This window comes from Rattus norvegicus, chromosome 2 (assembly GCF_036323735.1).
Source record: "Rattus norvegicus strain BN/NHsdMcwi chromosome 2, GRCr8, whole genome shotgun sequence".
Taxonomy (NCBI): Eukaryota; Metazoa; Chordata; class Mammalia; order Rodentia; family Muridae; genus Rattus; species Rattus norvegicus.
This window is the reverse complement of record NC_086020.1, coordinates 55624458-55651253: the sequence shown is the minus strand read 5'-3', so window position 1 is coordinate 55651253 and position 26796 is coordinate 55624458. Positions and strand designations below refer to the sequence as shown.

Sequence of the window (26796 nt, the reverse complement as noted above, 5' to 3'; positions counted from 1 at the left end):
TGATTATACTATGAACAAAAGGTTTGTCCTTATTTTTAATGATCTGCATGCATGTGTGTCTCTGTGCAGGATTGTGCACGTCAATGCAGACACACGAAGGAATCCCAGAAGAGGGTTAAGTTGGATCTAGGCGTTTTCAGAAAGAAGAGTTGGACAGGGTTATGATGGAAACTGTGCATCCCCAAAACAAAGAACGTCAAGGACCGATGGCAATTACTGGAAGCTACAAGAGGAGGAAGGATTCTAGGTGTCAGAATGAGCTGGTCCTTAAGACTTTGTAATTCCTGTTTCTAGCCCGCAACTGTCAGGGAATATATGTTTGTTGCTTCAGCCAACCAGTTTGTAGCTCTTGCTTATGACAGCCCAGGCTTTCACCATGTCCTGTCAAATTTATTTCTGCTCCCATTAATTAAGTCTGGGACAGAGCACATAGATTTCCAGTCAGTTTGTGTTCTGAAAAGGTGGTTCTGTTTTTTGGTCTTCTTTCTCAGAGCTGATGTTCATTTCCTAACCGAACCTGTGGCCACCACCAGCCAGTCCTCTTTTTCAGTGTTCCTTTATTTAGAACCCAGACACTTGCCATTTTTCCCCTGTCCTTGCGTGTGCCTAGGGACTGGGGTACAGAAAGGGTCGTTTCTGTCTTACCTCTACACTACTTCCCTATTCTCTCCCTCTTTCTCCGAGTGCGCAGCCATTCTTGTAAGGATCTTGCTTTCAACACTAGACAGGAAGTGTCCTCAGCTTGAGGAAGGGGGAAATGCTTAGGCACGTATCAGCATTTTTAGGACCCTCTTAGAAATGCCACCACCATCAGCAGAGCTGACATTCCATGGCGTGGGCCAGATCCTTACTTAACTTAGGTTATAGGGAAGCAGCCTCGGAAAGCAGCAGTGCAGATAGACGAGGTGAGCCCACCTGAGCTTGGTTTTTCAAGGAAACAGAAACCAAGCCTTTTTTCAGAAGCCTTTAATGGTTTAGCTGAACGCTCCTGACCACAGCTGCCAGCCAGCACTGAAACACTTCTGACCACAGCTGCAGCACCTCCACTCTCTGAGCTGCTGTCCCCCACCACAGGCCCCTGTGTGACACAAATGTTTGCAGCTGGTTGCTGTTCTTTACCATCCAAGGCAACCAGTTTTCTTTTTATGAAAACTGTTCTTTCTAGCCATGGAGAATGGCTGTGCTCAGTGGTTTCTTGCTGTACCTGCTTACATTTAACTGGAGATGACCCCTGCCTCACAAATGACTTCCTGCTGGCTTTGGTTATGCGGCTGGGGTGGGGAAGAGATTTTTTTTAGCATCGTCCTTTTTTTTACCCAGCAGAGAGGAAGGGATTAAACTTCCACTCTGATCACTACATGCATATGCCTGCAGGACTATCTCCCCTGCCCCGGGTTCCTTTCCTCTTTGAGCTCTGTTCCATAGGGGAGAGTTATGGGACCCACAGGAGAGCTGAGCGGCTCAGAGCCAAATCAGCTTTGAAGAAAGGTTCTTTACTCTTACTTTGGGATGTGGTCCTATTTAACAGCTCTTACTCTTTAATTGTTGTAGGAGGGCTGAAGGCAGGAGGCATAAAAGTCTTCACAACTCGACTGCCAGAAGCCAGTGGGCGTCTGGAGTGGGAGGCGAATGGGTCAGTGAATCCTAGGAGGGGAGACCCGCTCAACTCTAATTACACTAGGAAAATATCTTTTCTTAGAGCCTTTCCTGCTCATTTTTCTCATTTTATATTACAGGATCTTTAGGATGTTGTCAAGATTTTAAAATTAATGAGAAGAGGAAGGGCTCATTTAATATGCAAAGTATAGGAAGATTTCTACCAGGTGGCTGTGGCTCATGGCCTCCTTCCCAGAAGTGGGAGGCCCACTGAATTGGAGATGTTCAGAAGCTGCGTCTACACATCCCCTTGTAGGGTGAGTAAGGAGAAGGAAGACCCTAAGGTTTTGACATCAAGTAGAAAATCAGGGTCATTTGTGTCATGGTTCATCTCAAAACTAAGTGTTCTTAAAAGTGACGCTGTGGTGGCTGCCAGAAGTACCACCGAGGACCTGGAACAGTGCTTGCTACACTGTGAAAACGGAGAAATGATTTGTGAAATGAATACATGAAGCTTGGGAATTTGTGATGTGTATTATGGACTCTGCAGCGTTTTGTTTATTGATCCACTGAAAAGGATATGGATTTTTATTATACTTAATTGTGAAAATAATGTTTCCCACAGGCTTCAAAGGTCCTCTGATGTCCCAGTGTACTTAGTGCAATGTCAGACAATTTGCTCGAGTGATAAATACATTTGACTCAGAAATGTGACACAGGATGCTGGCATTAGAAAGGAGGTGATCAAATGGCAGAGTGGGAGGGAGAGCAATAGTATGACAACAAACGACACAAGAGAGTTCTGTCAGCAATTTATGGCTATGTTAGTTTACATATAATGAGTTTTTTTTAAAAAAGAGTTTGTTTAGGTTATTATACAAAGTAATGGGTTTTTATCATTACATTCCTGAAGATATGTGTTATCATACTTTGCTCCCATCCATTCACTTTCCTCACTTCCTGTCCGTTGTTTTTGAATAATAAATTCATTCATCACTAGCAGTGCTAATCCAAGCACCTCCCAGGATTCAGTATTTCCACCTTCCTGTTTGCACACCTCACGGCTCCCAGTGTACAGATGTTTACTGTTTTCCCACGCATTGATGATCCCATTTTGACACAGTGGAGTTGGTTTTCATCCTTGGGGCATTGTGGGGGCAATAGGCAGACACAGTTGGAGGTGTGGGCTGCAATGAGAGACAGTGTGAGTCACCACAGACAATCCTTTGGAGCCTGGTGTTACTTAACCCTTCTCCACAGTAACCCGTTCCTTGAAGGCAATTAAAGGAAAGCTGAAACCACAGTGACATCCCAACAAACCCACCAGTTGCTGGGTGGTGAGATAAGAATTTAGGACTGCAGATTGCTCTCTCCTAAGCAGGTCAGATTCCAGAACTGGACCCTTGTGACCCACTGCTGGTCCTCATGGTCCACATCCAACCAAGATGTGAGCCACCTCTCATACTTACTCTGTTAACACCATTTATGCCAGGTCTGTGTTCTGTCCTGTCCCTTTCTCTGGGTCCTTCTTATCAACATTACAGTTATTATTTATTGGCCACGAGCGCTGAAGCAATACATTATGCCAAGCACTCGCATACTTTACTGAATCCTTACAAGTCTATAATCTATCCCGCAGAGCTTCCCTGGGATCTAACAGCTAGTAAACATTCAGGACAGGTATCTTTTTTTTTTTTGGTTCTTTTTTTCGGAGCTGGGGACCGAACCCAGGGCCTTGCGCTTCCTAGGTAAGCGCTCTACCACTGAGCTAAATCCCCAGCCCCAGGACAGGTATCTTAATAAGTGACCCACAAGCCTCAGCATGTTGACATAATCCCATGTCATATTTACTCATTTTACACTAGAATATTACTTGGTTGTAATATTCTGGCGCCTGTAGTTTTAATAAGCAGTTAATTTGGTTGATTCTCCTGTGAGGACTGCTTTTGGAGGCACCTAATCACTGCATAATTCATACAAATCTTGATTTCAGGATTTCCTGTGTATGTGTGTATGTGTGTGTGTGTGTGTGTGTGTGTGTGTTTGTGTCTGTTTGTGTGTGCATGTGTGTGTGTGTGTGTCTGTGTGTGTGTGTGTCTGTGTCTGTTTGTGTGTGCATGTGTGTCTGTGTGTGTGTGTGTGTGTGTGTGTGTGTGTGTGTATAGGTGACAGAGGTTGTCATCAGATGTCTTCTTGGATTACTCTCTATCTTATCTTACGGAGGTAGAATGTTTTGTTGAACTTGGAATGTGCCCAATTTAGCCGGTCTGTAGCCAACTGGAGAAGGTAGTATTACTGGGAAAATCTCATTCACTGTCAGAAAGGATTCAGTTCAAGACCAAAGCATTGTTCCATTTTGCATAAGAAACCAGTTCTCTCAGGGTTTACAACGGCACTGTCACCACTGTTTTTGCATTATTATTACTATGTGCACCTATGCTGTTTGTTTTCAACACCTAAGGGACGTTTCCACTCCATCTAGCAATGAATCCTTTAACACTCAGTCCTCACTCTTTCACCATTACAAAAGCCAGCTCAGACGAGTCTTCTCTCACAGTTCTCTTCCCACAGCTTTGCATTAAAGTGAGTCATGCAAGAACTGTCTAATGTGCGTTCTCCAAGGACTGAATGATCTGAAGGGAACAATAAGCCCTTTATGTCCAACCCCCTCACTAGACTGTGTGGGAACTTCCATAAGTGGGATGCTAAATGTTTTTTTGCTGAATGAATTTCCCCTGTTGGTTGGTTTTAGATATTTCTATAGTTCAGACAGAACATTTTATATCCATAAAAATAGGCTTCCTAAGGGAGCCATTTCTTTTCTAAGTTTTGAAAAGAGAACATCTTACTACCTTGATATTCCACTTTAGCTTCTTTTTTTCTTAAATTCATTTTCGATGGGAAGGAGAAGAGCAGCAAAGGGCACGGTGTAATCACGAGCACGGTTTAAGCACGATGTCATTCACCTCAACCTAACATTACTAGGGCCACAACTTGCTGTGAGTGGGTTGGGTATAAAATACATTTCCAAATCTCTTTCTTTGTAACTGCATTGGTCTGTGCTATTTATGGTGCCACTTCTAGTATAATTCACTGTGATGCTGACTTTGGATAGATTAAAGACTGGCAGAGACATAATCGGCCACTTTCTGATTAGAGCTGAGTCCTAATCCACAGTACTTCATGCCTCATGTTCTAGAACTTGTAGCCAATAGCCAGGAAGGTCATAGGCTCTAGGAGCTGTGTGTGTGTGTGTGTGTGTGTGTGTGTGTGTGTGTGTGTGTGTGTGTGTGATACCCCTGATGTTAATTGTTTTGTTAAGTGGACAGATGGTCAAACTGCCTTTTAAATATTTATGTTTACACCTATAGATTAATGCTGCTTTCAACCTTGGTTCAAAAACCATTTTCCCCCTTGGCTATGGCCAATCAATGTAGAGACTAATAGTTGGTGAAAGTGCAGAGAATAGGAGACTTTGAATCCCCAGCCCTAAACAGGACATTTATAGAATCCCTCCTACCCAGAAGGTTCAGGACCAGCAAAGAGGAGAGGGTGGAAAGGATGTGAGAGCCGGAGGATGGAGAGCAGTGCTGTGAGATGCTGTCTTCTGAGAATAACATGGCCACTGCATTCGTGACCTCAGAACAGCTGTAGGTACCCATGTGAAACAAGCCAGTCAAGAGGGAGAGAAGCTTATGAGGTACAGAGCTAATGAAAAGTGATACCTGCTGGGGGGGAATAGAATCATTTTTCTTCCTGGGTGTGGCTATTGGTACATTCTCCATGCTTAGGTGGATGGCCCCAGAGCCATGCAGAGAAAGAGAAAGTATACTCAGGGGAGTATTTATGGATATTGATGATGATAATGATGATGATGATGATGATGATGATGATGATGGTGGTGGTGGTGGTGGTGGTGGTGATGGTGGTGGTGGTGGTGATGGTGATGATGATGATGATGATGATGATGTGGAAGAGGAGAAGAAAAACATGGAGGCAGGAGAGGGAAGTGCTGGGAGTATATCTAAGGGGTATGCAGATGGGAGGTTTGTCTTGGACATGATGACATGTATATATTACAAAGTTGCCCAAGAATAAAGAAAATTATAAAATAATACTGTTTGAGGCTGACCATTTCTTGTAAAAAGTGTCTTCTAGTTACTCGACTACGTGCAAAACCAATTATGTAAGTTAAAAAAATTGAGAACTGCTTATACATTAGGTTAATAATCCCAACTGTTCCATCAATTTGAGCAATACTGATTGTCAAAACTTTTTAGTATTTCTTTTAAAAATAAACTTGATTTTGTAGAGTCTTGGGCACTTAGTGACAGGATACTTGTAAGACAGATGCTTTGGTGAAGTTGTGTTGCAGTAATTATTTCTAAATCATACAAATTTGAAAACAATAATTCATGAAAAAGTCAAACAAAATCTTTTAAAAGGAAGAATTCCATAAAGGCCTTCCTTATTTCAAGGAAGAAAGCAAGATAACTCTAAACATCTTTGTACACCCTGACTTAACCAGTAAAGTCAGAGGCCATTTTAAAAAATTATCTGGCTATCCAAAACCCTTCCATTGATTGACTGAATGATTGATTGATTTTTGTTTGATATATTTTTGAGACAGAGCTTCCAATTGTAGCCCTGGCTGGTCTTGAGCTCATAAAATCTTCCTGCATCTGCTTCTCAAGTCCTAGAATCTCAGGTTTGAGTTTCCATGTCGGGCTCTCTCTATATTTCTGACAATAATATTTTGGCACTACAATTCCCAGTGAAAATGTTCATATGTAAATAGAGGAAGGATCCAGATAACACTTAAGGTATTTTTAACCACAAAATACTACTTCTGAAGAGGTGCTAGGTGGTTGGTGTTGGCCAAATAGCTAAAATATAGATAGTAGAATATTTTATTTATACATGATTTCATAGTTACTAGAGCTGGGTGACACATGAAACAGGCCCCTGTTTCCTGTCCCTTTTGTGGAATTGTCCTGTTAACCTGTGGCATGGAGGTTAAAGACTCAGGCATATTATTCTGAGTGAGGGCTCCATCAGAAGACCTGGCTCTGTGAGGTCACATCTTTCCTCCATCATGGGAAGAGCTTGTGGCCTGTCAAAGATGATGATTCTGGTCCTCAGTTTTAAATTGACCAGGAAGAGTATGGACTTCGGTAAGATGTTTCTTCTTTCACAGATGAAGAACCTTGGGCCAGAAACTGGAAAGGGATACCTACAAACCTGAGGTAGGTTCCACTGGGTGCTTTATTTCCAAGTTTCAAAAATGCTTATTGAAAATGTGTCACAAGGGGAATCTGGATGCCCATTTGTTTCTGTTAAATCCTAATCTCTAACCATTTTTGTAAATTGTATGAAACAGCCTACTTCAGGGGCAGATGTTTTCCTGGTGTAGATGTAGTACCACTTCCTTTCAGTTCACACAGATGATGTGAACAGCACTCCACTTAGGGAGGATGAAGATGCAATGCTGCATCTTAAGGAAAGGTTGACAGGTTATAAAGAAGTGATGAGGTCTAGGCTTGGTGAGGGTGTCAGCGGGTGAGTAGCATTTATGATAAAGTTGAACATATGGTCACAAAAACACTTCTGGAAAGTAAGCTAATGCATCATCATATCAGCTAAAATTTTATACTTTAAAAATAGTATTTATGGAGAGGATCTGGAAGGAGTTTGGAGAAGAGGAAGAATATGATAAAAGTATATTGTAAGGGAATGTGACTGTATAAAGAAGACATCATTAAATAATATTTACTTTTGAGTTTCATTTTCTAAGGCATATATTAAAGAAATAATTTTAGATTAACAGAACCCTTTGTGATAAATTTATCTGTCATAGCACTGTTTATAATACAAATGTATCAGGGAAAAGTTAGTCTAATTAAATATTGGATAAATAAATCATATTTAATATTTTCACTCCAACTTGTAGACATTTAACATTATGTGACAATAATATCAGGGCATGAAAGAAGTTATATTTATATCATGCTATATTAAATGAACACATCAATTTATAAAACATTATATAAAATACGTTTCTATTTTATTTTTTATATGTTTATTGTATGTAGGGCAATACCTGAAATATGTGTGGCACCAGGGACAATTTTTAGTGGAGTTGATTAGTGACCTAAATGATAATATCAGTACAATATTGGTAATCCAATTTCAAGCAACTTTGAGCAAATAGTCCTTTCTGGGCAATAGGAATCATTTACTCCCTAAGCTGTGCCCTTATTATGAAAATCTACCCCTGGATGACAAATGACATTGTACACACATGGCTCACAGAGCTTTTTTATGTACATCTGGTTGACCTCACAAATAGTGAGAAAGAGATAACTCTAATCAAAGATTGTTTCATAGGCAAAAACCAGTGCTTAAGTCCAATGGGACCCTGAACTTGGGCTCAGGATGTCTGATTGAATAATACTGATTGAAAGTACCAATCACGAATAGAGGAATTAAAGACATTTAAGGAGAATATTTCGGCAATTGGCAATTGAATTCCAATCTGACCTAGATAGCAATCTTGGATCAATTGAGTATAAACAACAGGGAAAAAATTAGATAATTCTCATGAAGAATTATCTGGGGTTATGGAAAGCACTGCTTGAAGCTGAGGAGCAGAACTGTGCTCCTCTTACTGGAGTGACTCTCAACCTTCCTAGTGCAGTGACTCATATAGTTCCTCACAGTGTGGTGACCGCCAACCATAAAATTATTTTTGTTGCTACTTTATAAACGTAATTTGCTACTGTTACAATCAGAATGGAAATAACCGTGTTTTCTGGGGTCTTAGGGAACCCCTGTGAAAAGGTTGTTTGACCCATAAAAAGGTCATTGTTCACATGTTGAGAGCCGCTGTCTTATTGGAATCTAAGGATAATTCTGAGTACATAGGCATAGAAAAAGACTGGAAAGATATGTACCTGAATTATTAAGGTAATAATTACTTTTAGTTTGTAATTGGTTATCCTTTGCTTTTTCTGTTTAGGTCGTGAAAATTTTAATAAAAATAAACATTTTTGATTAAAGTCAGGTTATATAATTCATATATATGTAAATATGCATAAATGCAGCATCTGAGTAGAACCAAGTGAGAACGTTTCTGGTATATTTACCAAGCTAGCTTACCTGAACATTTTTCCCAGTCATAGCAGGTATCATATCCACAGGGCACTCTCTTTGTGCTCTTCATTGCGAGTTTTAGCCTCTCAAGACCCCATTCTAACTGTGGGCCTTCTTGGCAGGAACCAGCATGGACAAAGTGGAACTGGTTGCTGTTTAAACATTTTTCAGCCAAAAATTTGCAAGCAGATGAAGTGAAGTACTGACTGGATCCCTCATCAAATATACAGAGATCTTCCGAATAACTGCTGTTGAAGGACGGGAAACAAATGTTACGTTTGAGCGCATAAAGGAAGTGCAGACAACATGTACAGGTAACTGGCTACTCAAGGTTTTGCACTGACAGTCTCTCCATCTACCCCTCCAATCCCATCCTGTGTGCCTCTTCGACTCGTCTCTTGAACTTTCATCTTAATCTTTTTTTTTTTTTTTGGTTCTTTTTTTCGGAGCTGGGGATCGAACCCAGGGCCTTGCGCTTCCTAGGCAAGCGCTCTACCACTGAGCTAAATCCCCAGCCCCCTTTCATCTTAATCTTGCAACTGCTTCCAACTCAATTCAAGTTGGAGTTTGATCAACTGAATAAACAAGGTTTTCTATGATTAACTGCAACCAACTGTTTATTTTTCCATTCCATTAAGTCCCTCCTTCTTGTTGGCAATTAAGTCTGTAAACTCATCAAATTATTTTCTTGCTAATACCCACCAGCATGGCATCCTTTCTCCTTTCTACCAATATTAAGTGTAGTTTTGGCTTCTCCTGCTCAACATAGGACAGGATCTTTTTGCAACTCTGAAACACGAATTAATTGCTGCAGTGGTTCAGTGAATGCCATACAGTATCTGTATCACCATACGATGTCTTAAGTGTGCCTGTGTTGTGATTTGGAGCGTGAGGCTTTAACCCATTCCTTGGCTGACTTGCTTCATCTCCACAGATAAAAGGATGAATCCTGCTACTATGTATGTAACACAAGATTGGTTTTTCTCTAGATGGAGATGACAAATTGCTTTGATGACTTCGAATCTGAGTTCTTCCTGTGGTGTCTGCTTCAGAGTTAATAGCCAGTGTACCAGTGTTTAAAGTTATTTCCAGAAAGTAGGGCTTATCCCCTAGAACAAAAGACTGCTTTCTCTATTCAGAAGACATAAGCTGTGGGCTAGCTACTCCCAACACATTTACTCCTTATAAAGGGAACTGATAAGTAGAGGAAGGACTGGAGGGTGTAGCACAGCAGTGTTGGTCTCTCTGAGGGTAGTGTGTATGTTTAAGATTTGGTATTGCTCAGACCCAGAAAGATGCTTCCTCTGTTAAAAGGACAGTGTGGCTACAGTGAATAGTTCCCAGAAATCTTCTGGTGATCAGACTCCGAAAGGAAGAAACCATTTGTGGAAACATCTGAGGAGTCTGTTATATACTGGTAGGGTTTTAGAGAAAAAGGCCTACTGTGCTTACCAGATGATGGGGACCCAGCGCTTTCAAATGTTTGTTGACATTTGCACAGAAAAGTCTGGGGGGTAATGAGGGTTAAAAGTGACATATTCACAGTCATGTGTAGCCTGTTGACTTCCTCTTGCAACATTCAATTTTATTCATAGAAGTTAGCATGATGAAGCAAAAGGTGGGTTTCCAGGAAAACAGAACTAAACAAAACAAGAATGTTTTCACTTGTGGTCTGTATATTGTGTGTGGTATATTATATTTGTGGGTGGGGTATGTGTACATGTTTCTGTATGATGTGTGTGTGTGTGTGTGTGCTTGTGGATGGTGTATGTATACATGTGTGATGTGTGTATATCTGTGCATGTGGGGTGTGTGTGTGTGTGTGTGTACTTCATACCCATAATACTTTCTTTACTACAACTTATTGGAGTTCCTACTTTCAGATATATTCAGTAAGAAGGGCAGTCTTTGACGTAGTTGAGTTTGACAGTTTTAAATGGACAAGAATAATTTTTAACACATAAACTAGATTGTTTAAATAGACAAATGCAATATGAACGCAGGGAGCTAGAATAAGACATGATTAAAAATAATCCTTGCTCCCAGGAGAAGAATATGAGAAGGTTTGGAGGGAGAAAGTGAAGTGGAAAATGATATAACTGAAATCTCAAAAATAAAATAATTAAAAAGAGTTTGCTCCCTAGTAGGAAAAGACTAATTCAGTTGAATGTAGGAGTTTCAGCTATGTGAAAATTAGTATTGCCTGTTTGTGTATCAAAGTCATCTTCTCCATCAAACTGGCTATACCAGATTGGTTCCCTCAATTTGCAAACACACTTCAGAGTGTTTCATACCTACAGTCTTCTTCTGGGGACATACAAACACACTCGGATCCTGATTGCTTTTGTCCTGGTTGACAAAGGCCCTTTGACTTTGTCAGAATATCTGAAACAAAAGAAGAGAGAAAAGCAGTGTCCTTAATAGTTCTGACTGCTAGGCTTGAACTCTGGAGAACTGGGAATGGTGAAGTGTTCTCTTTTATCTGCTGGATTAGCTCATTCATCATGGCTTGTTTAAATACGCTATTGTGAAACATTCCATCTGAAAAGTCCTTTCCAACTCGTTCCCTTCACTAGTTTCCAAACTAAAACAAAAACTGGAAATGGAGAGAGTTTTGTTTATTTGACTCCCAGATAACGTGTGGATTATTGTTATGCTCCTTGGGCCCTGCTAGGCGCTGAGACTGATGGAGCGAGCTCTGTCTCACATTCTGTACCTGGTGGGGACAGATAGTGTTGGTCAGACAAGCACAATAATACATAGAGAATTGCTAACAATATTAGTGATATTAAAAGAGAGGCGTGCAATCAGAAAAATTGATGTTCCTAGGAAGGTTGGGAACAGTGACCTGTGTGTAGCAGGGAGGGGATGTGGAGACTGTTGGAAGCAGAGGGAACATCAAGTATGAAAACATTCTAAAAGGAGACAGCCTGTGGCTTTCCTGGAATTGAGAGGAGGCCAGTGTGGCTGAGCACAGAAAAACAAAAGCATACAAAGAGATGTAGCCACAGTAGCACATGATGGGAACTAAGGGCTCTAAAAAGGCTGTCCCCGTTTATTTCCCAAGCAGTACATCTTTGATGGTTTCTAAGCTTGGGGCAACAGCAGGTCTAGAGTTTGAAAACGAGATAGACTCCATCTTCTGTAGAAAACTCATTTTGCAAAGGTATAGGGAAGAGGACTATGGTACACAATACCATATGGCGCTATTATAGTGATTCAGGTACAAAGAGATGCTAATTTAGAACAAGGGCCGGATGTGAAAGAAGAGAGATATAAACTCTGTGTGTGTATGTGGCACACTAGAATGAAATATATTTGTACATGTGTTAATTCTGTTAATATTGTGGTAAGTTATGTTATCAATCAAGATTAATTCTTACTGTCTAGTTTGCATGAGAAGAGGCACTGGCGCCTTTTCTGAAAGAGAAAGCATCAGGATGGTTCACTGCAGGCAGGGAAAGATGAATCAGGATCTCTTTCTACTCATATTGAGTTTGTGGTATCCATGGCATATCCAAGCGAAGTAGACTTACAGGAATTTGGATATGCCTGTTTAGAACTCTGTAGTGTTATATGTAGTAAAGCCTTTATGTCTGACTTTAAGGGAAATTCATAGTAAGGCCTTTGAGTGAAATGTTTCAACAAAACCTTTGCTATGTGTGGGTCAATCAGTAGAGGCTAAGAAATTGTTTTGAGACTGTTTGAACCTTGAAGAAATGCTGTCTCTCTAGAGAATATATACTCGGTATTATGTGAGAGCGTGCAGCTGCATCAACCTTGATCCTAAGACACTCCTGGCAAACCTGGAGTTCTTTTGATTATGGCTAGCCATGGTCAGAAGGGACTGAGATTTGTATGGGTAGCAAGGGCAAGATAACTTTGTCAGCTGGAGCCTTTCAAGCCCCATTTAACCTTGTATAATACCTGAATATAGTAACTGGAGTGAGCTAGCTGGGTGTCAGTCTTTCCAAGAAAGCTGAACCCCTTTGCTCCTTCAGGAAATGGAGGCTTAGCATCTTGGTGAGCATCTCTCTCTACTGTGGCACCTATGACACCAATTAATAGATTAAATTTGTGCTAAGGTTCACTCCTTCTCTAAAAGGGGAACAAGAATACCCTTGGCAGGGAAGAGAGAGGCAAAGATTAAAACAGAGACTGAAGGAACACCCATTCAGAGCCTGCCCCACATGTGGCCCATACATATACAGCCACCCAATTAGACAAGATGGATGAAGCAAAGAAGTGCAGACCGATAGGAGCTGGATGTAGATCGCTCCTGAGAGACACAGCCAGAATACAGCAAATACAGAGGCGAATGCCAGCAGCAAACCACTGAACTGAGAATAGGACCCCCGTTGAAGGAATCAGAGAAAGAACTGGAAGAGCTTGAAGGGGCTCGAGACCCCATATGTACAACAATGCCAAGCAACCAGAGCTTCCAGGGACTAAGCCACTACCTAAAGACTATACATGGACTGACCCTGGACTCTGTCCCCATAGGTAGCAATGAATATCCTAGTAAGAGCACCAGTGGAAGGGGAAGCCCTGGGTCCTGCTAAGACTGAACCCCCAGTGAACTAGACTGGTGGGGGGAGGGCGGCAATGGGGGTAGGGTTGGGAGGGGAACACCCATAAGGAAAGGGAGGGGGGAGGGGGATGTTTTCCCGGAAACCAAAGAATTATTATTAAGTATTAAATAAATTAAAAAAATTTGTGCTAAGGATTAAATTCATTAAATCTGTTAAGAAACTATTAAGGCTGCCAATGTGAGTAGGATCTCTTAGCATAAGACTGCAGGATGAGGTGATGGGGCAGACCTTAGTCTAAGACAGGAACCTGTGAAAAACAAGGAAACAGCTAGTGAGGTAGGAACTAAACAAAATGACTTGTTTACCAGGTAGTAGTGGTGTGCACCTTTAGTCTCAGCACTCAGGAAGCAGAGCCAGACAGATCTCTGAGATTGGGTCAGCCTGGTCTACAGAGCAAGTTCCAGAGCAGCCAGGGTTACAGAGAAACCCTGTCTTGAACAAAGTAAAAAATCAACCAAACAAAAAACCACCTGTGATGGTCTAAATATCTTTGGCCCAAGGAATGGCATTATTAGGAGGTGTGGTCTTGTTGGAGGAAGTGTGTCACTTTGAGACCCTTTCCTAGCTGCCTGGAAGACAGTCCTCTCCCAGTTGCATTTGGAACAAGATGTAGAACTCTCAGCTCCTTCTCCAGCACAAGTCTGACCGCACACTGTCATGCTTCCTGTTACAATAATAATGGACTTAACCTCTGAAACTGTAGAGCAGTCCCAATTAAATGACATCCTTTGGTGCCTTGGTCAACGTGTCTCGTCACAGGAATGAAAACCCTAAGACACCACTCAAAACTAAAACCAAAGCTACCACCACCAACAACATAATGATGAGTCTTGGAACAGATGTAGAGAAAGTTAACATAGTTAAAATCTACTGAAAGGTCAAAGGATACAGGAACTACAAACACACATGACATGTGTGAGATCTAGTGCTATGGGCATTAACTATGAGAAGTGAGAAATTTGGTGGTAGTGGTGGAAATGATGGCTTAAAAGTCTGATTTTCGGGGCTGGGGATTTAGCTCAGTGGTAGAGTGCTTACCTAGGAAGCGCAAGGCCCTGGGTTCGGTCCCCAGCTCCGAAAAAAAGAACCAAAAAAAAAAAGTCTGATTTTCAAGATGAATGAATGTAGCAGTTGACCCATGTACATATTATATATTAGAATTTCATGGTTAACAAAAAAGGAAAAAGGAAGGGAGGGAGGGAAAGAGTAAGGAGAGCTGGGTAAAAGGAAGGAGAAATCTCAATGAAAACAGAGGAAGGAAGAGACAGTGGTTCTTTGATGAATCTAAAAGGGTTCTGATTTTTTTTTTTTTTTTGTAATTCAGGAGAAAGGGGACAGTAATTTGAACCAAGGTCCCAGACAGAACTGGAGAGAAATAGTTACATTCAAGACACTTATCTCATGTGCATAAAATAGTATAACAATGGATTTATCATTTAAAGTAGGGGCAATCTCTTAAAACTGCAGCATGGATTCAGGGGGCTGTATACCATACTGATCTCAACTGAAAAAATAAGGAAAGATCCCAAGAGTAATATGCTTTAATGAAGATGAACAATCGAATAGTGTCTACGTAGAGAAAGGAAAGACGACACCTAAACATGGAAAGACAACACTTAAAATGCATTCTCCATAAGGAGAAGTCTTGGTTGTGTTTCTTTTCAGTGAAGGCTACACTGAAGATGCTTAGTATTGGATCTAAATCTAACATCCCAATCGTGTCGGATCAGTCCAACATCCCTGAGCTGATCTGATTCATCAGCATCCGCAGGACAAGAATGCCTTAGTGAACAAGTTAATTGTCAAGAGAGCAAACAGAGCCATAGCTGCTGCTCCTTAGTTATGTAGTGGACCAGGAGGTTGGGCTCACAGGCTCTCACTTAGCCTATTATGGACAAGATTTGATAAAATGAGGTTTTTGTTAAAGACACAATTGAATAATGAAACCAACTGCCTTGTTTTCCCCTGCTATATCCACTTCCCACCATCATCTCTCTTTGAACCCTCATTTCATTGGCCAAAATGTGGTCAGGAGCCTAGGTAAACTTGGAGGATTTTAGCTCTCATGTGATCAGTGGTGTGAACGTCAGAAGAGATGAGCGAGGTCCACTGCAGTTCGGTCGATGCACGCTGATAAGGGAGAGGTTTCCATTGTTTGTTCTATCCCTTCATACACAGGCTAGAGAAGGCTCAAAGCTATGCACTGTTTGCAGTAAGAAATCAACTTTCTAGTGGTGTGGAACATGGTCTGGTTACTGTCAGTGCTCACTGACCACACAGAAACTTTCCATCTTTTTTGATCCTTTAGGAGGAAGCTGGTGCTGGTACTGAGGAGGATAGAAGGCCAAACTCAGGAGCAATGTAATTAGAATACTTTTTAATCTTTGAAATGCAGAGAGCAGGAGGATTTCCTGAGGTGTGTGTAAGGGGTTGGTTCTAAAAAGAAGGAAGGACGCAGCTGTAGAGGATAATGGTAAGCACCTTGCTTCTTCATGATGAAAACAGATTTTCACAAGGAAAGACCAAAGAGTGTTTGGCCAGCAACATCCTGAAAGTGTCTTTACCTTACTTGGACTTTTTTTTTAAAATCCATTTCTTCTTTGTGAATGGAGTCTTTCTATTACTGTCATGGAAGACAGAGCATATCAGGGTATTTTATTTCCTTTATCTAGATGTAATCCATCTCATGTGATTTTGTTCCCTTATAATTTAAGTTTCCAAAGACAGAGTTGGCTATGTATGTGTGTATGTATGTATGCATGCATGCATGTATGTATGTATGTATGTATGTATGTATGTATGCATGCATGCATGTACATATGTATTTATGTATGTACATATGTATATATGTACATATGTATGTATGCATGTATGTACATATGTATGTATGCATTGTATACATATGTATGTATGTATGTGTGTATATATATATACATTTCACATCAGCTCTTATGAACAGAACACTACTCAGAATATCTTAACTTTGGAAGCCTGAAATGTCCAACCACACCTCTTCTGATAGTCATATTACTTATCGTTATTATGATTTGGAGCCTGTGATCCAAGACACAACATTCGCCCGAAGTCCTCACCAGTTCCCACAGGATCTACTTAAGGTTAGGTTGAAAGATCAAATATTATGAGATCACAGACGAGAAGAAGGACAGAGCAGCAAAGCACACAGAGAGTTAGCGGAGCCGATGCGTGAGCTTGGTCTAATTGTCCCTGGGTGTGTTTCTGTTCTTTTCAAAAGTGAAATTAGCCTAATATCTTATCTCAGATGCATCCTCAAGAGCTCTGATTATTCCAAAGTACAAATACTGGGTGCTTTCTCTCATTGGAAGAGACTTAAGTGGGAGAGTGTGGGCACACAGGAGGACAGTGACCAGATGAAAGACAAATAATAATGTGTTTTCTCTCATATGCAGGGCCTAGATTTATCTATGTCTATGAACATATATGACATGTGTGATGTGAAAGCAGAATGAGGAGGAGGGGGAGGCAGGGAGGGAGGGAGGAAGAGAGAGAGAGAAAGAGAGAGAGAGAGAGAGAGAGAGAGAGAGAGAGAGAGAGAGAGAGAACAAATGTGAGCCAGAAACATTGATGCACACAAAGGAAAATACTGTAACGAAACCCACTATTTTGGATGCAAAACTCAGTTTAAGAAAAGCTGAAAAAAGCAAGGTTGGGGACACGCTCAGTTGGTGGGGTGCTTGCCACACAAGCAGGAGGATCTGAGTTGGGATCTCCAGCACAGTTACAAAGAGCTGAGAGTGGCAAGGTGTTCCTGTATTCCCAGCACTGGGAAGCAGAAACGTGCAGATTCCTGGACCACTATGGTCAGTGAGGCAAACAGTAACTGAACAGATGAGGTACAGGTTTACTGAGAAGTCCTTTCTAAAAGAATAAGGTGGATGGTGACAGTATCCCACTGGCCTCCATATATGTGGACATTCATGTGCATGAACACCCACTCACATACATGCATGTAGAAGTATACCCTGTAACACACAACACACATTTGCCCCTCACCTCTCAAGAGTAATTAGACATTATTTGACAAAGTCTTGTTATTATATAAATTGATTCAATATAGAAACTGTCAAAATAAAGAAAAATGAACTTGCAAAGGTTTTAGTCAAATAGTCAAAACTCATTTTAAAATTAGTTGTGGATGAAATCAGTATGATGATTTAGGGAAATATGAAAATTCATAATATTCTCTAGTCAGTTGTTTCAAAGATATGTCTATATTTTTCTTCTCTTCAAAACAATTGTTTTCAGCTCCAGTAATGCAGGATTCATCAGGGAAGGGTTCTTAAAATTTTATATTGACTAAAATCTTTTAAATTGGTACATAAAGTGTGTTTATAGTTGTGGCATTCCATATGATTTGGTACGTGCACAAATTTGTGTGCAAATCAACGTTAAAAGATCTATTTCTTCTCTTTGTGGTAAAAATATTCAAAATTCTCTCCAGCTGGGAGTGTTTTAGACAAGTACTAGACGCTGATTTCCTTCTGGTTCAGTAACATGAACACTAGGAAGATGGGCCTCGGACAGATTTTAAAAGAATGCTATGCAGAACTGAAAGACATCATTTAGAGAAGCTGATATAAGGAGAAACAGATGATAGACTAAAAGAATTAGATAACCCCAGATATAGGTAATTAATGCAATGCCTAATTATATGTTTCCCACTATTCTTTACTGGAACCATAACTTTCAGTTAATTATCAGCTCTATCTTGTTAAATGAGCTATCTTGGACTCCCTGTCAATGTTGAAGTTCACTATTGGAAAGGGAAATTGAACTCACTCTCTAAGATGCAAACACTCACTTCGCCAGTAAGGTATTATCTCATCATCTGCACAGGGTGAAGCATGCTTCTCCCTGCATTCTGAAATCTACTTGAGTAGTAGCGATGCTGAATTACAGACCCTCTGGAGCCAAACCTTACAATAATTGCAAAGCCTGAGTCCCTGCTCACCTTTTTCACAGCTCAGTGAATTTGGAATGGGAGGTGTCCAGGAGTCTCCCTTGCATGTATACCTCGATGGGCCAGCAACAACAAAGCCTCTGGGACAGGTCAGCTCAATGGATTCCCCAATCTTGTACACACTCTGAAATGGGGAGATGGTCAGGACATCCTGAACGACTGGTTTGAGGCACTCGGTCCCTGCAGGGAGAACAACATCTCAGATGTGTTCAGCAGAGCAGAAATGACAACAACTACATCCAGATGATGCGTCACCAAAGAGATGATGCCAGTGAGATTTACTGTGTTTGCTCAGCTGTGGTGTCTCTTTTAATCAGTCAAGTTTGTTGTTAAAGAGCCTTAGCTTCTCCTCAGAAACTCCACTAAAACAAAGCCTTTAATCCTGATAGCAAAGGATTATTTTCTGAGGGGCTAGTCCCACATTCAACTTTTGTCACATCTTTTGAATATTTTTTCTCTCAAGGAATAATTTCTTCTATTCTTCTACCTTTTGAGTTTTTCATCCTTTTAAAGGGTTTATTTTATCTATATGTGTACTTGCTCATGTGTGTGAGAGAGAGAGAGAGTGTGTGTGTGTGTGTGTGTGTGTGTGTGTGTGTGTGGTGTGTATACCACAGGTGTGACTGGTGCCATGCCTAAAGAGTCAAAGGAGGATGCCCATCTCTTGAAACTGTCTACACAGATGGTTGTAAGCTGCCACGGGGTTCTTGGAATCATATCTGTATCCTCTGCATGAGTAGCAAGTGTTCTCAACTACAGAATCATCTCTTTATCTTCCTTTTGTCTTTTTCTTATGGTAAGTTATAACACCGTGAGTGACAGGTGCAGATCATTTTAGTTGACACTGCTCCCAACTCTACATGAGTGGTCCCAGAAGGTGTTTGAGGTCTCTTTCTGAGTCTTGTTTGAGTCTTGGTTTTTACCTTCCTACAGCATGGGTAGTCACAGATAACACATATTTTACTCGGTCTTTTCCAGTAAAGGATGTAATTGTACCCTTCCAAAAAAAATAGTGGTTTGAAGATTATGGCATCTTATATGAAATTCCAAATCTGCGTATTGTCTTTTGGGTATTTATCCATTTGTTTCCATTTTTACATCACCCAAGGCAGATGCCTGTGGTTAGAGAAGTTTTCTGGTTCTATGAATTTCTTTTTAGAGGCATACTTCATAGTGCTATGTGTATGAGGCTAATATTCAAGGGCAGGGGAGCTGAAATTTGGTGTTATGAAATATAACATTAACAAATGAACCCCATTTACTGTTTCATTAATTATTTTCACCACTGTTTCTTGTTTGCCCCATGCTCACGTTGGCATTCGACATCCCCTTGCCTCCAGGTTCTGTCTGGTAAGCATCTGAAGTACTGGTATCCCACAGCTTTGAATCCAGTGAGACATGAAATTTCAACTTCCTCCCCGACTGAGTACAGTTTCTTTTCATTCTAGAATTGAAACGAAAAGCAGAAATGTGATGAATGTGATGAATTGTCATCTCTGGATATCTTAGGGTCTCCCTGGATTCTGCCCAGTGCATACTCTTGGTATCCACTCATTTAACAGCCTTTTAAGATCTACTCCTAAATTCAGTCCAAATGTCTTTTGATTCCTCTTCCATTTCCTCCTCTTTCACCTCCTCCTCCTCCCCCTTCTCGTCCTCCTCTTCTCCTCCTCATTTTTGTTCTTGGATAACTTTTCACCTTCATTCTCTGAATTTATTTTTCTGCCTTAAACTAATTATACTTTTTGCACTTGAATTTCTCTCTGCTTTTGAGTATGATGCCTTTAATCACAGTACCTGGGAGGCAGAGGTAGTAGAATTCTATGAATTTAAATCCAGCCAGGACTACACAATGGGACATGCGTGCCTTATAGGTTATAGACAGGCTGCACTTTCTATCTGAGCTTTGTGTGCTTCCAGAGTCTGTGGGGACGTGGGCAAGTCCCTCAGGCTCTTGCCACCATGGACAAAAGCAAAACAAACAGATGACAAAAATTGCTCCTTGGAGCTTGCTGTGCAAGCATGTCAACCTGATTTGGAATCTTCTCCACCAATGTAAAATCCAGATGTGGTAACAACATCTGTAACTCCAGCATTGGTGGTAGGCAGAGACAGGAGGCTCTCTGGAGCTTGCTGGCCACTTGTTCTAGCTAGTTTCTGGTTGAGTGAGAGGCCTGTCTCAAAAATAATAAAGAAGAAAGCAACAGAGGAGGGCACTTAAAGTTGTCCTTGGGCCTCCATGCAACCCTGTATATATACATGCACAAACATGCACACAGACATACAACACACACACACACACACACACACACACACACACACACACACTCAACCAAACAAGCTCTGTATGTGATGATGTCAAGCTCTTGTTAAGGGTTGACTGTGAAATATTTCTTGCGGATTCATTTGTTTGAACCCTTGTTCCATAGACAGTGGTGCTAGTATGGGAGGTTCAGAAACCTTAAAGAAATAGAGTCTACTGGGAGGGAGTGTGTTCCTGAGGTTCAGGCCTTAGAGATTATAGCCAGTTCACACTTTCTACCTGGGCTCTGTGTGCTTCCTAGTCTGTGCAGATGTGAACAGCCCTCCTCAGGCTCTTACCACCATGGACAGGAGCCTCCCTTGCTGTGGCCAGTTCAGCTACAACATTCCCATCTGAAACCATGAGCCAAAACACATCCTTTCCGGAGTTAATTCTGTAAGTAATTGTTCAAGGATTTAATCATCTTCATTTTGTCTCCATACACATGTTTACTGGAAAATGGGTCACAGCAAATGAGAAGTGACAAAAATACCTAATGTTTCTAGCAAAGAAAAGCTTTATGCTCACAGTGCTATGGCTGTTCATTGCATGACCATCCTATGTTTATGAGAAGCATGTGCCTTTGATATCATGATGAATGGAATGCACTGAAATCAGTTAAAAACCTTTCATTTCCTAGAAGTTGACTAGTCATTATATATATATATATTTTTTTTTCTCCCATATAATGGATAAGGCATTGTCCTATGGGGACTCACTAAAAATTTCAAGATAAAAATAGATCTTGCACTTCTAAAATTATCAGTTTAAACTAACTTGTGCTACTATCCTTACATCCTGCCATTTTTTCCCGAAATAAGCCATTGCTTTGAACTCCTGTCTCCATTTCTCTCACGAAGCAATAACATATACAAATACATTGCAATCATTGAGCTCAGAGGGAAGAGACATTCTCAAACACTTTTACCCCAAATTCCACAACCGTTTGCTAAATCACTACCTTGTTTGTTTGCTTGGCTTTATTTTTTGAGATAGGATCTTACTGTACGGTCCTGGCTAGCCTGTAAATCGCTGGGTATATCAAGCTGGCCTTGAACTCACATAGATCCACTTGTCTCTGCCTCCTGAGTATTGGGATTAAAGATATGCTCCATCACAACCAGTTTAAATAACTCTTCCTAATACGTTAATTAATCTAGTCTATGGGACTCGGTTATACCAGCAGGGAATGGAGCAAGGGCATAATCTAATTTCATAAGACGATCCATAAGCATGATGAATTCCTCTTTAAAGCCTCAGTGGGTTTTTTAAAAATTAAATAACAAAACATTTTAACAGTTTTCACATGCAGCTGGCATAACCATGTTAAACATCATTTAGGCAGCTGGATATGACAATGTGTAATTTTGACATCAATATTCTAAAGCGGGTATCAGAAAATGTTTCTCTATAAAGGGCTTGCATTCGTCAGTTGCTGGTCATAAGAGTGCCTGTCACAGTTATTCATATTTTCTATTATTTCCTGGAAGCAGTCAAAGGTAATATGTAAATAAATTAATATGGCTGTGTTGTAAAATTTATTTTTTTAAAGTAACGAACTAGATTGAGCCCATAACCTGTTCTAAAGGCTTGCTCTCTGCTCTGTGACTTCCAACCTAGCAGCATTCACATATATTTGTTGATATAGTCTTTTTGAGGTCCCACTTGAGAGCTTGTGAACCAGACTGTGGGAATGGAAGTGGCTGCTCTGTGTTTTAACATGCCCTCTATTGCACTGGTAAGACCAAGACCACTACCCTGGAATAAAGACTGATGAAATGACCTCCTTCCAAAGTGCTTCCTCGTCTGACCACAAAGCACATACATTAGAACACACAGTATAGGCTACCCACCATGGATATCTATGGTGGCAATTTTGGAGATTTGTATGTTAGCTGAGGTTTGATAATAAATACACTATTGGAAAAGGATGAATTTAAAGGTTTTATTCAAGGGCAAGAGAGCATGCCTTTTGTGATCAATTTTAATTTGTTATATTTGTTAAAGGACTCAATCTAAAGCCACAGAGTCATGTGACAGGACTCACATCTAATAAAAAGCATAGAAACACATCGCGACTTAATGAAAAAGATGAGATTGAAAAGATGCTAGAATTGCTTTGACTGGCCAAGGGTCTACAAATTTCTAACCTAAGCAGACAATGCAGACAACTCTGATGCTTTTGTCCAAGTCTCCTTTATCTCTTGGAGAATGTGCCTTAGAGTCAGAAGGAAACAGTCAGGTCTTAGTTGCAAACTGTTACAGCCATCCCAAGCTTCCTTGTGCTGAACCTCCATTCTCCACTCATACAGTCTGACACCTTTTTATGGCTGCAATGACTGCTCCTTGATTGACAGGCATGAAGATACCCCAGGGTATTCAAGATAAATGGCTGTTCCAGCATTCTGGATATTTCTTTGTACTTTTCAGTCAGCATAATATTAAAGTAGGAAAATAACAACTTCAATTAAAAGAAAACCCATACGCTTCAAGTTCTCTTTTTGAACTTCAAACCAAGAGTTATGATCAGGACACTCACCCAGACAAATGCATTTTCTGGGAGAGGTGGCTGAGGACACCCTGAATCTGCTTCTGGCTCAGCAAGGTCTACTTCTTTTATTTCTTCATCATCACTGATGCACGGTTGTCCACTAAAAGGGAAAAAATAAATATGTACCTGTACACACACACATGCACACACACACACACACACACACACACACACACACACATATATATATTCATGCATGCATAGATTAAAGCTACACAGCCAATCCATCTACATATTATCATATACCGATACTGATTAAATACAGAACCTGCTACTTAGTGAGCTAAGGGTAGTAGCAGATTTCGTGCTTTGCTAGTATATTGTGTAGGCACATCTAAAATTCTAAGTGATTCTCAACTAGCAGCAGTAAATACGAACCAGCCATCCTTTGTTCCCTCACACCTGACCTTACACTTTTTCCATTATTGAGAATGTACAGTCTTCTTCTTGCCAATGCTTGCCCTCACAGCGCTGCCCTCCTCGCTGTGGCTCAGGGTTATTACACTCCCGGCTCCTTGACCTCCTATAAGCAGCATTGCATGCGCTCCAGGAAGACCAGCAGCCCCAGTTCCCATCCACTGCATCTGTAACAGAGAAAGACCCATAGCCATCCTGGTTCAAGCCATCCTGGGCTTTGAGACTAGGACAACCTGGTCTCTTTACGTTTGCTGTGTGACATGCTTTGTTGGGTGTTACAGCTTTACAGTGAGGGCTGCAAGAAGCCCTGAGGGAAGGGGTCTGGTACATTGTCTGATTCCTTTTCCAGTTCTCACAGGCAAGGATAAAATGGCAACAGATAGAAATCATCTAAATTATTAATACATATATCAGTGATATATCATACACACAAAACCACACATATTTGTTTATATGCTTATATATATAAATATGAAAATCTTATGAACAATATTGGGGTTTGAGTAGGAATGGTCCCCATGGTCTCATATATATGGATGCTTGGTGATCAGAGAGTGGCACTACCTGAACGGGATTAGGAGTGTGACCTTATTGAAGGAAGTATGTCATTGGGAGTATGCTCTGAGGTTTCAAAAGCCCAAGCCAGGCTCAGTATCTCTTTTTGGTGCAATTGGATCTGGATGTAGAACTCTTAGCTCCAATGTCTGCCCACATGCCCCTATTCTCCCCACCCTGCTGATAATGGTCAAAACCTCTGGAACTATAAGCAAGCTACAATTAGATGCCTCTTTTCTAAGATTTGTCATGGGCATGGGGTATCTTCACAGCAATAGAATATTGACTAAGACAGAAGCATATACCAAATTAAACTCTTATAGTTAGTAGAACATATCCTTACTCCTAGGTCTCATCTCTTCTCTGAGAAATATCTGAGTATATTTATGTAGCCATGTATGAAAGCTTTGATTACAGCTTAATTCATCCCTTATTATAAAACCTACTTATACATTACAATACACACACTAATACACTTCTCTAGTAATGTGGTGGTAACATGATGCTTTGAACAATAAATGTTCCCCTTAGTTTCTGACATTTGAATATTTGATTTCCAGTTGGCCATCTTGTTTTGGGAAGGCTTAGGAGGTGTGGCTTTGCTGGAAGTAGTGTGCTACTAGGGGTGGACTTTGAAGTTTCAAAAGTCGTGTGCTATTTCCACTGTTCTCTCTTTGCTTCCTGTTTCCATAGCATTCCAACCCTCTGGAAGTGCAATCCCCAAGGAAACTCTTCTCTCTGCTGCCTTGTTCATGATGTTTTATCACAGCAATAAAAGAATACGACACAATATCATGTGTTTATTTTATAATGTCTAATGTTATAGGCATTATACTGTGAGTCCTTTATATATGTCTTAGAGCATAATTAAACACACACACACACACACACACACACACACAAACACACATGCCTCAACCCTCAAGTAATAATAGAATTAGCCTCATCTTATAGATGACAAGCTTGTAACTTGGAGAGGTTAGATCATTTTCCCAGGGTTATTCAGTTCACAGGTTACAGCGGAGCCTGGCACTGTCTTTGGAACCTAATACTTGGAGACTTGTTTACAATGTAAGGGTTGCTAAGGAGTTTTATTTTGTCAAATTCATCAACCTATACTATATATTTTAAGGGGATAAGGTACTGACCTCACAATCCATTCCCGATACTTACTCGATTTATAATCTGGGGACCGTTTTTCACAGTTCTCACCGTAGGTACCACTCTGGCACACACACAAACATTCTGTGCCTGAGAGCCTGGGGCGGCCATTATTAGGACATGGAGCACATTGGCAAGGGTCAAACTTGGCTGCATATTCTTGAAGGGCTTTCCTGAGGTTGTTCCGTTTTGTCACTGCACATGGGATGTTTCTGACCAAGTCGATGATTGGAGCAAGCTGCAAACAGGTGACAGAGATGGCTGTGGTACCTTCTACTCAGGCAGCCAATATTTTGCCAGCATTACCTAGTTCTCATCAAAGCAGTGCTTAACAGAAAAAAAAATCCAAAAATAAAAAACCCTCATATCCCCAAGAAATTATTAGAGAATTCAGTATAATCAGTTGGCTGTTGAGCCAGGAGAGGAAAGCCTGCTGCCTGAGGGCAGGAGCAGACTGTGTAGAATTAACTGCCCCTGCAGGTCTGCTGTGAAGGAAGGCACATGCTGCTTATTTAGGTTTGCATCGGTGTTGTTTATTAAGCATCAAACATAAGCAGCGAAAGTGCTGAGCTAGGCCACCAAGAACTACCAGTGCTCATTAGTGCTCTGTTGTTAGCTCATTAACTTTGCCTCAGGCAGGAGGTCTGGAGAGGATGAGGGGAGGTTTCCTTGCTCTCTGTCTATTGATGCACACTGGCTTTTGTTGGAGAGAGATGAGAGAATGACAGTGGGAGCAAATGGAGAGGTGAACATGCCATTGGTGAGAGTGGGAGGATTGTATTAACAAAGAAAGTAGGCAACAGTGGCAAGAGGGAAAGCATGCTTGCGCCTTAGCCTCCTCTAAAGCCCAAAGAAACAGCCATGCAGGGTCGTGAGTGCGACAGTGTGGCTCATCTGGGCAGCTGGCTTATTCCTACCCTAACTCTTGGAGCTCACATATTTTTCTGCTGTTTGTAAATGGTCCCATGCTCGCAATGATCCAACTGTTCTATCTCTATTTAAATAAAATCAACAGAATAGCTTTTAGAATGCAGTTATGTCATCGACAAACCTGACTTTAGATGACATAATATTATACAAAGAATACCATGAGTGACAAAACTCACCTTTTTTGTCTAATTATAACAAATATGAAACTGGAAAACCGAATCGATGGCGCTGGAGGCTGGAAACCAAATGGATCTAAAAATTTCCTCATGTGCTCACAAGGTAGAGTTGTGTGAAACCCACCGACCTGAAAGTTACTGTTCCAAGTGAGACAAAGAGTGTTCGCTATTCTCAGGCAAGTGTGAACCACTTTATTCACCAAATACTCCTAGTGTTTCATGTGTGCTCACAATTCTAAATCTTGTCCTAGAACACTCACTTAAATTATAGAAGCGATAGCTGTACAATTTAACATTTCTTTCTAAATGTGCATCACGAGTGTATATCGAAAACAGATATTCTGTCTATCATCTGAAAAGGAAAC

At 40.8% G+C, this 26796-nt stretch overlaps 1 protein-coding gene across 2 annotated transcripts in view; it reads right to left on the bottom strand.

Moving 5' to 3' along the window:
- Positions 1–2396: 2396 nt before the first annotated feature.
- The window catches only part of C6 (complement C6), a 75262-nt gene continuing 50862 nt past the window's right edge, over positions 2397–26796 (bottom strand). For both annotated transcript variants that reach the window (XM_008760747.4, NM_176074.4), the window contains exons 11-18: positions 25338–25563; positions 23605–23776; positions 23181–23292; positions 19651–19783; positions 18331–18519; positions 11043–11133; positions 8755–8996; positions 2397–2783 (exon numbers count right to left, since the gene is read on the bottom strand). In XM_008760747.4, coding sequence (XP_008758969.2) covers positions 2602–2783; positions 8755–8996; positions 11043–11133; positions 18331–18519; positions 19651–19783; positions 23181–23292; positions 23605–23776; positions 25338–25563 — 1347 coding nt within the window. In that variant the 3' untranslated portion in view covers positions 2397–2601. The remainder of the gene's footprint in view (positions 2784–8754; positions 8997–11042; positions 11134–18330; positions 18520–19650; positions 19784–23180; positions 23293–23604; positions 23777–25337; positions 25564–26796) is intronic.